This window comes from Numida meleagris, chromosome 22 (assembly GCF_002078875.1).
Source record: "Numida meleagris isolate 19003 breed g44 Domestic line chromosome 22, NumMel1.0, whole genome shotgun sequence".
In the NCBI taxonomy this organism is placed as follows: domain Eukaryota; kingdom Metazoa; phylum Chordata; class Aves; order Galliformes; family Numididae; genus Numida; species Numida meleagris.
Window position 1 is genome coordinate 8,043 of NC_034430.1, and position 10,000 is coordinate 18,042.

Below are 10,000 nucleotides of genomic sequence, written 5' to 3' on the forward strand. Positions count from 1 at the left end.
CTCCTTGTGCTCTGCGAGCCATGCCACTTGCTGGGGGGCACATCTCTGTCCCCACCTGAGAAGGCATATTGCCACACATCTGGCTCCCTGCTGCCATCGGGTTCATGCTTCCTCCCATCCCAGGACTGGGGTAGTTGGCATTGGACAGAGTGTTGTAGTTTGGCTGCCTGGGATAACCTCCTAAAGGGATGAAAAGAGGGGAAGACAACAATGTTCAACTGGTTAGTTTATGAATCACCACGCAAATCTTCTATCAGCAAATATTTAAAGATCACTAACAGAGATGAACGGGAGTCTTAACATCTTAACAAAAACCCAAAGCATTTGGATAGAAGCCACATAAAACGCGTTTTGACACAGCTAAGAAACAACACTGATTCTAAAGCTGTCTGACACTCTCCCAAACCACAGCTGAGCACACTGAAGTCCTGGCATGACCAGCTCAAGGGAGCCCGTTAGCTTATGCTGGAAACAGCAAGGTTTCTTTTCAGGCACGCTGCCAAGGGCCCCCACTCCTGCAGTCCTCAAATACCACTCGCTCCACTCCGCCTGCCATGCTCCAAAATCCTGACCAAAACCATCAGCGCTTAACAACACCAACAGAATACCCACTGGGCAGTAGATCAAGACAGGAATGCCCCAAGGGACAAACGTCTTTCAGCTCACTCCATTCTCTCACAATTGGGTACTGAGTAGAGGACAACAGGTCCTTCTTTAATAGGGGATCAATCTCCAAGCACCCATCATCTGGACAAGAGCCAAAGGTGAGCAGGATAAGGACACGTGCAGATCATCTTCGCACTAAAACCTCTCCACATGCCTACACCACTTGGAACTTCAAGCGATGCCTGTGTCACAGAGCAGGGATGGGGTCCAAATCAAGAAGATGGATCTTTATGCTGTCACTTAGCCCACTATTCCATCCACTTCAGACATGTGCACCAACTATACTCATCTCCTTTTCCAAGCTACCCAAGACAACTAAGGACTAATTTGATAGATTCAAAATTGAGCAACATGAGTTTCACACAATCCTTGGCCACATGCAGCTTTCCTCCGCTGCCAGGCACCTCTCAGCTCTTACTCTCTGAGCTGCTGAAGGGTATGCTTTCAGTGTACAAGGCAAAGATGACTTTCTCCTGGCATAAGAAACAGCCCTGAGGAGAAGGATTTGGGGGCATCGGTTGATAAAAGTGAGGCCAGAAGGGTGAGGGCAGGTGGTTCCATCCCTTTACTCTGCTCTCATGAGACTCCATCCAGAGTACTGCATCCAGTTCTGGGGCCCCCAACACAAGAAGGACATGGAACTGTTGGAGTGGGTCCAGGGAGCTGGGGCTCTTCAGCCTGGAAAAGGCTCCGGGGGAACCATATAGCAGCGTGCCAGAACCTTACAGGAAAGCTGGGAGGGACTTTTTATAAGAGCATTGCTGGAAATATCCAAATAATCGATCAGGACGCTATCTCTGATAAAAGCAGATTTTATTCCCAATTGCAATGGCGGGCATCCTGCAAGCAGGAGCGCCTGCAGAAAGCAGTGTTACATCTTTTATGCCCTATTACCTGACGCTGATCTTTTCCTCCCCTGGTTCCTCATTGGCTGAGTACTTCAGGTTCACAATCTTCCCGACGCTCCACTAAACATACAGATACTGGTTGAACATAAATTGTTGCTAGCTAAGCATGTATATTGCTAATTAATTGACTTCTAACACTTGCTTACTCAGCACTTGGTCATTATTTCTGGACACCTGCTCATCCTTGGATAGAGATCAGTGTGGAAGGAGGACAGAGGGGGGGCATCCTGATGCTGCCTGTTGAATCCCAACCTACTCACAGAGTGAGGCAGTTCGGCCTTGTGTGGAGGCCCTGGCTTCTTGGATGTTTGACAAGTCTGCTTTTCTTTTGCTGAGGATCTCTTATCCAAACAGAACAGCCTTACAGCATGCTTTCCAGTCCATAATACTATTCCCATACTATTCCCAGCTATTACAGTTTTATGAGTGAGAATTAATAACATAATCCACAACTATATTTCTAACATATGTTACTGAAATAGATGGTATTTCTACTTTTTCAAACGAGCTGTTTCTAAGGGCAAGTTACAAAATACGTTGTGCTCTACTTCTTGAGATCAATTCCCCTTTTTCAATATCTAATGCAGAAACAACATTCAATTCCTACAGCATGTAGCAACAGGATGAGGAGAAATGGCTTTAAGCTCCCTTTAAAGAGGGCAGGTTTAGACTAGATATTAGAGAGAAATTATTTTCTGCAAGGGTGGTGAGACACTGGAACAGGTTGTGGATGCTCCCTCCCTGGAGGAATTCAAGGCCAGGCTGCACCGGGCTGTGCACAACCTGGTTTGTGGGAGGCGTCCCTGCTGACAGCAGGGGGTTGGAACTAGAGGATCTCAAAGGTTCCTTCTGACCCAAACTATTCTATGATTCTGTGATAAGAAACAAGGAACGTGCAGAAAGATGAGCACTGCAGTAGCGTGAGCTACACGGTGCACTTCTGGGCTTTAGCAAAGCATTTTCAGCTTGGGGCATTGCCTCTTCTATCCCCCTGCAAACAGGATGAGACCAACAACGAAGAGGAACACAGAGTTCTAATTCTACACTGAAATCACTGGGTTTTGCCCCACACCTTTTTCTTAGAAGTTCAACCTCTGATCTGAGCTGTCAGAGGGTTCTCGGGTTCTTCAAGCTGCTGCACTACTATCCCACTGCGCAACCCTTGGCAGAAAGCAAAAGCAGCCTGCTCAGCAACACCCAGCGCTCCCACGTCTATGGGACGCACAGGGCCACGTTCGGGACTCACCGACGCGGCCATCGCAGGCGCTGCAGCGAGAGGTCCGCGACAGACGGGACGTTCTGCAGCTGTAGCAGCACTGGAGCTTCACCGCGAACCCCCTGGCGACCACTTCCATCAGGCAGGCGAGAGATGCAGGCATCCACGGCGTCTGCAAGGGCGAGGACGGGCACTCAGAGCGGTGCCGGTGACACCCGCCCGCCCGACGCCCCGCGCCGCTCCATCCGCTGCCGCCGTCCCGAGGAGCAGCTCCGGGCACCCGTCCCTGTACGGGGCTGCGCCTGGGAGAGCGGCGGCACCGCGCGGAAAACCTCCGCTCCGCTGCAGACGGCACTCGGCGCCCACGCCCCGAGCCGGACCGCACACGGCAGCGCAGCCGCGCACCGAACGCAGCCGCGGGAGAGGGCCCCGCACTCACCGATGCGCCGCTGCGGCTCCGCAGGATCCCGGGCTCTCCGCGGCTCGTCTGCAGCGGCGAGCGACGGCAAAAGAGGAGGGGACGGCTGCGAGGACGGGGACGGTCGGGGCGCGCGACGGCCGACGAAGGGGCCGGTATAAGACCGAGCGGGACGGCCGAGACGCCGCCGCGCCCCGCCCGAACGAGGCGGCCGCCGCACGAGAAGCGGGTGCGGCCCGGGAACGACGCCCGTCGCCGCCGGCGCGCTCCGAAGCGGCGGGCGCCGAGATCCGCCGCTACTCGCCGTCCTTCGCGGCCCCGCCCCGCGGTCCCGCAGCGCCGCCTCGCCCGCGTTGCAGCGCCCCCTGCCGGCCTCCCCCGGACGGCGCCGTCAGCAGCCGCCGACTCGCACCTTGTCGCACGCGGCAGCCTCGGGCCGCGTCCCGTTCTTTAGAAAACGTTCCCGTTCGGAGCCCCCTCCTGCCCCCCCGCGGTCCGTACCAACCCGCGGCCGCAGCCGCTCGTTATGTCCAAGGCAAGCAGTTGCAGTGCAGCACCAGGCCCAGCAGCCAGTAGGACACGAAGTACCCCAGGACACACTGCCCGACGGGGGTCATCGAGCGGTAGCTCAGCAGCAACCTGAGCACGGGGTGCCCCGCAGGGCCCTTCCCGCAGGAGCCGAGCGCTGCACCCGGCGCTGATCTCTCGCGGACGCGCGCCACGCTTTGCCCATCGGCCCCCTCCTTCCAGAGCCGGGCCTCGTGTCCTTGGAGCAGGTGGGCGGAGAACCAGTACAGCACGGGGCTGGAGGAGCCGAGGAACCGGGTCAGCACCTGGAAGCAACAGGCAGAGAATCCCATACGCTGCGGGTCAGGCGCTGAGCAACCCCCAGCAGGAGCCATGCAAGGAGCGACCCAGCTGCACCCATCGCGCTGCTGGTACAGGGAATGGCACACAGCCCCGCCTCGTGGTGCCGGAATTGATTACACTTGGAACGAAATGCCTCAGCTCAGCGCTGCTGTATTTATCGAGGCACATCTGCAAGCGGCCAGGTGCCCTCTGGGTTTTGGGCAAACACGGTGACTGCTACAGTCCCACTCGGGAACTCTGACAGCAGCTGCAAGGGGGGATCTGAATCTCACTTTTCAATTCTTCTTTCCCTGCAACCCCCAACACTCGGTGCCACTAAAAAGCACCCAGAAGCACTTTCAAAGGACCGGGATGGGCTCTGGATTCCCCCACTGCCATCCCTAACACTCAGCCCAACGTGACAGGACGTGACATCTGTGTCCTCTGGTGGGCAGGGCTCGGTGAGCTGACGTGAGCACACCACAGATGCAATTCAGTCGCAGCAGTCTCACCACAGTGAGCCCCTTGGAGCCTCTCTCTGGGAACTCTCCAGCAGACATGAGGCTCTGGAAACATACTGTGGAAGCAGCACCACAAGAGAGGCAAAGCCTTGGGTTTGCACAGCCCTGAGCCTGCCCTGCAGCTGTGACAGCCTCAGGCTGTGACCGTCACCAAACCACCTCAGCCACCACCCTGTATTCTCTGTAAGAAATCACTTCTGGGTGTTGCTATGAATGTCTTACCTGAACGTGCATGCAGAAGAACCCCAGCACCAGCAGGGCCGTAGCATGGACCACGTACACAAAGACAGCAGGGCAGCAAAACGCAGCTCTGGGTTTTCCCTCTTGTTCCTTCTTTCTTCTCTCTAGTCCAAGAGTCAGGCAGTGCCGGGGGTTTGCAGTGATGAAGGTCCAGGCAGCCCACAAGCCCAGAAGCGTGACAGGCAAAGCAAGCAAGAAATTTGGTACTTGTCTGAGCTCAAAATACCTCAGAAAGCCCACATTCCAGTAAACGTCTTGAATATAGGAATAGGCCACAGGGAACTGCTGGGAGCACCAAGGGGGTTTAACCCCATCGTGGGCCACCAGGCGATAGCCTTTGTCCAAAGCCAGCTGCTGCAGCGGCTCAGGAACAGCCAGCTCCAGGCCAGGGCCAGGGCCACAGAACCTCATGTAGGCATAATACTGAAATAAAGCAAAAGGCAGACAAATCCCAGCACACGTCAGAAGCATGGAAGATGCCACACTGAGGAGCTGCCTCCACAACAGAGAGAGCTTCCTTACTGACCCTGAACCTACCTGGAGCTGGAAGGCAAAGGATTTACTGCGGGAGTAGAGAAAGAAACCAGCATTCACAAGCCCATTGGCACGCACGCCAGTGGCAAGGAAGAAGAGCAGCGCGCTGAGCCAGCTCTGCCCCTTTTCCAGTTGCCACATGGCACTGAAGGCCAAAAAGGCGAACATGCTCTCTGAGTAAGCAGCTGTCATAAACACATTGGCAGGGCTGATACAAAAGAGAAGGGCAGCAAGGAAGGCTGTCCTGTGGCACCGCAGCACGGCACAGCCCAGCTTGTACAGGGCAGCAGCTGCCAGCACGGAAAAGAGAGAATTAAGGAGGACGGCCGACAGCAGCAGGCGGCTCCGCAAACACAGCAGCTGCTGCAGGGGCCACAGAGCCCCATCAGCCACAGCTCGCAAGCTCAGCGGGTAAAGTGGGAAGAAGGCGCAGTTGTGCTCATACAGGTAACCCCGCTCTGCGATGAAGAGGAAGTGCTCCGCATCCCAGTGCGCCAGGCCCCCAAGCAGCCACTCCAGCAGCAGGTCACATGTGCCAGGCTCAGGCAGACGAGGTGGGGAGAAGGCATCTGCTGCATGATCTGGGATCAGCAGGTTGAACACAGCCTGGAAGGAGGAGGAGAGAGAACTGAAGGACAGCAAATGTCCTCTTGCATCCTACTGGGAGCACCGGGCTGGAAGAGCATTTCTGGGTTTCAAAGAAGTAGATGAGCAGCACAGAAGACATGCTAATAGGATTTCCAGCAAGGATGGCTATAAAACTGTGAAAACAGACGCACAGCGGTTTGGGGTATTTATAGCAGAACTGAATACAATTCTGACAATATCCAGCATGAATTCCCATGGAATTGGATAGGGAAAGGCAGCTCAGCTCCCTGCTCAGGCACATCTAACTGCATATGCTCACACCAGGTTCCTCTGCAGCACTGGTGAGCCTCCTTTGCTACTGAATTTGGTGCTCCTCTCACAGCTGACGTACAAGGTACAGGAGACAAAACTAGAGAAAAGATATTCCCAGAGCAAACTGATGCAGAAGACAAAATGGTGTTTCTCTTAAAAAACAAACCCGCCAAATGATACATTTTGCAGGGAGATTGGGATGAGTCCCTGGCCAGGAATTCAGCACTGACAGAGACAAGACAAAAGGCCATACCAAACAAACTGGGACTAGAAGACACACAAGCTGACGTTTTACAATAAAGCATACATCTGGACTAGCCAGGCCTCTGGCATTTGCAGTACGCAGCCTTTTGTCTCTGCTGACAGTCCCGCTCAGCTCTACCCAGCAGGCACCAGTTTGCCAGGATCTGCCCTGCCCTGCTGCTGGAGACACACCCCGGGCTGCTTTGGCTTCAGGAACTGCAGCTGGGCTCTGCTGCCTCAGCATACACAGGTGGGACAGAGTGGACCGACAGCATGTCACCTTTCCCGCACTCAGAGAAAGATGTCTCTGCAAGAGAGACTTGGGAGGAATGTGCAGCAGGAAATTACTGTTCCTGCTCTGTGGATAAACGGATGTTTCAGCCTCACAGGCTGCCAAACCCACCCCTTGCAACAGCAGCATTAAACATGATAAGTTATGCAGACACTTATGTAATTTTACTTCACAGCATCCTCCCTCTCCGGATGCAGCTGGTCTCCTGGTTCTCCAAAAAAGGGGATTCCCCAACCATGCAGAACCAGCCTGTGGTGCATCAGGCAGTACCAAAGAGAGAAGTCTTGGAGCAGAGAACAACAGACACTGCAGCACCCGTGGTTCAGGAACGGAAGACTTGCCTGCAGCAGGAGTGTCAGGGCTCTGCAGCACACTGCAGTTTGCACGACCACTCGTAAATAGGGATCCTGCCTGCTCGCCACCTCCATCCCAAGCTTGAAAGCTGCCTCGGTCACTGACACCAGTGAAGTTCTCCATCTGGTTTTGGAAACCTGAATTGATCAACAGAGAGCAGAGACACCGAGAGATATTTCTAGATTCAGCCATGTTTGTACATTATGCATCTGTACTTGCTATGAGGAAGTTCAGAAGGCTGCAAATCTCTATGAACAAGAAAGTCACATATGAAAGAGATCAAGGAACCAGGAGACGTGGAGAAGTCACAGAAAAAAATCGTTAATACTGTTCCTATTAAAAAACTTCCCTGACTTCTAAACCTTGGTTAGGATGCAGAGGAGGAGAGGTTACAACACATTTTCAGCCCATTTCTGACTAGGCCGATGTAAATACCCACAGCAGAGCCCTTTACTGGCTGTCTCAGCAGGAACACCACTGGCTCCAGACACGACTCAGCCAAGCAACTACGCACACATTCAAGTTCCAGTGCGTTCAATGACACTTAAACCTTTTTTGGTCTAGAGACACAACTAAAACATGGAGTCTGAGCACAGCATCTGTGCAAGCTGTTTGCTAGTGAGCTGCAGCTTGGCCAGGCACTGCCAGGTGCTCTCTGCCCAGCATTTGCTCCTGGGAAGCAGAAAACTGCAGTACCAAGGGCTGCCCTGCCTGCACAGCGCAGCCCTGCAGGTTCCTCCAGGACAAAGCTAACGTGCCTCAGACATGCCGGCTTCCCTCCGTCACCAACAGCACCTCTGGGACGTGACACTTGTGTAATGTCGCTCTCTCCACCTGCACTCTTCCAGTGCTTTGGCAGGGGTCCTGCTCTCCAGAGGGAGGGCATCTGCCTGCCGAGCAAACCACATATGCTACAGTGGCTCTCTTCCATCTCTTCCCTCAAATCCTCACCTGCGAGATTTAAAGCACTTTGCAGAGTCACACTGCTTTCTTTTCTGCGTAATCTGGATTGACATTCTGGGACCAGCTATAAAAACTGCTGGCCCAGAGCCACACAGGCAGGCAGTATCTGTTATGCAGCTTTTTAAGATAACGCATTTCTTCCGTTAGTTCCCCAGCCACCAACGGCTTTTCAGTTTGACAAACAGGCGACCCACAGCTCTCTCTGGGCTCCAGCACCACATCCTGCACCACTTCCCACCTTTCTAATCCAGCGTGCGACAGTACACAAAGATCCCCAAAATGCTCACCTAACGACCTAATGATACTCAGAGGTTTTCCTATTGCCAGTTTACTGACAGAGAAAAATAAGACAGGTTAAAAGCTGCACGCAAGAGCAGAAAGCAAAGCAATGGCAAAATGAAAAGCAATACCCAAATGTGCTCGTTTATAGTCCCAGCCCTGAACCACAAGGCTCTGCTTCTTCCTCTTTTGCCACATACTAAAGTTTTGGTTCTGCTCATATTCTCCTCTTGCTCCAGAGTGTTCACAGCTACAGAGCAGTGAGTGGGAGGCACATTCTCCTGAATCACAAAGCTGCAACATTATTTTAAGAGAGGATACTTTAGCTCAGCTGCAAATTCTACCAAAGCACATTCACAGCTGCAGATCCTATTAAAGATCGCAGCCAAAAACTGTCTTTTTTTTTTTTTTTTAAAGGAGAGAGAAACTTAGCATGAATGTGCCAAGAAGGCTGAAAGCAAAGAGCTTTGCAACACCACATCCGTCACGCTGCAGCACACCTTGTCACAGAGCTGCAGCCCAGCAGCACCGGGCAGGGAGAGAACGCAGCGCTGCCGCTGGCACAGCTCTGCCCCACACAGCGCTGCTTCCAAGAGCCTCTGCACAGCCAGAAAAGGCAGAAGGGCGTTACACGTATATCAGCCGAAAATAGCGCCAGGTTTTAATTGAAGGCGTATTTCTGTGCTCTTTCGTGTTTCTACACAGCGCTCTGCACTCAGGTACGAATTCCACTCGGCGCACTCCGGAAGCTGCGCCAAGGGAAGGACCCGACCACGTCCGGAGCAGGCGCTGGGCACGCGGCCTCGGGCAGCAGCACGGCAGCGCGGCAACGCCACGCCCACACGGGGGCAGCAGCGCTCCGGCAGAGGCGCTTCTCCCTAAGCGCAGCGCGGCCATCCGCTCCCGGCGGAGCTGCGGGGCTCCGACGGGAACCGCCTCCCAGCCTGAGCCCGGGGGCACGGAGCAGCGGACGGGGCACCGCTCTCACGAGACTCGGGAGACGCTCCGGGCGCTCAGAAGGCGGACGGGCGCCGCAGTACGGCGAAGCGGGGGGCAAAGACCTCGGTCCCTTCGGGGGCTGCGGGCGGGGCGGTCCCCGGCGCAGCCCCCGCCCCTCTCCTTCCCGATCCCTCCTCTCCCCTCCCCCACCTGAGCGCTCGTCGCGCCGCTCCCGCTCCGGCACCAACGCGCCCGCCACCCCTCACAGACGTGAATCCATACGCCCCCGCGCGTGACTACCTCCGGCAACGTCACTTCCGGCCCGCGCGCTTCCGGAGACGCGTCACGTGGTCGTGAGGCGGCGGCGCTCCGCGCGGGGCAGCCGGGAAGGGAGGCCTCGCTGCAGCCGTCAGCCCGAGCCCTGCTCCCGCCGAGCGCCGCCGGTGCGCAAATAACGATCCCGGACTCGGCAGGATCCGCTCTGTGCGCTCCGCCGCGGCAGAGGGCCGTTCGTCCGCCCTAGGTGGAGGACGGGGCTGCGGGGAGAGGCCCGTGAGCTGACGCCCCGGCGCCGTGCTGCCTCTTCCCGGCAGGGTTCAGGGCCGGCGCAGCAGCGCCGGGCCCGCTAGGCAGCGGCACACCGCAGCAGCCTGCTCGCGGCGCACGTCACCGAAGATT

The 10,000-nt window shown here is 55.5% G+C and overlaps 1 protein-coding gene across 3 annotated transcripts in view; it reads right to left on the bottom strand.

Annotated features, from left to right (window-relative positions):
* The window catches only part of PIGV (phosphatidylinositol glycan anchor biosynthesis class V), an 8,680-nt gene continuing 1,504 nt past the window's right edge, over window positions 2,825-10,000 (bottom strand). Inside the window, exons 1-5 of one of the 3 annotated variants that reach the window (XM_021375164.1) lie at window positions 9,533-10,000; window positions 7,129-7,278; window positions 4,801-5,958; window positions 3,710-4,041; window positions 2,825-2,962 (exon numbers count right to left, since the gene is read on the bottom strand). The exon at window positions 9,533-10,000 is cut by the window's right edge and continues 1,504 nt beyond it. In XM_021375164.1, coding sequence (XP_021230839.1) covers window positions 3,733-4,041; window positions 4,801-5,958; window positions 7,129-7,215 — 1,554 coding nt within the window. In that variant the 5' untranslated portion in view covers window positions 7,216-7,278; window positions 9,533-10,000 and the 3' untranslated portion in view covers window positions 2,825-2,962; window positions 3,710-3,732. Of the gene's footprint in view, window positions 2,963-3,585; window positions 4,042-4,800; window positions 5,959-7,128; window positions 7,279-9,532 lie in introns of those variants that run through there. The other 2 variants (XM_021375166.1, XM_021375163.1) reach the window with 2 other exon arrangements.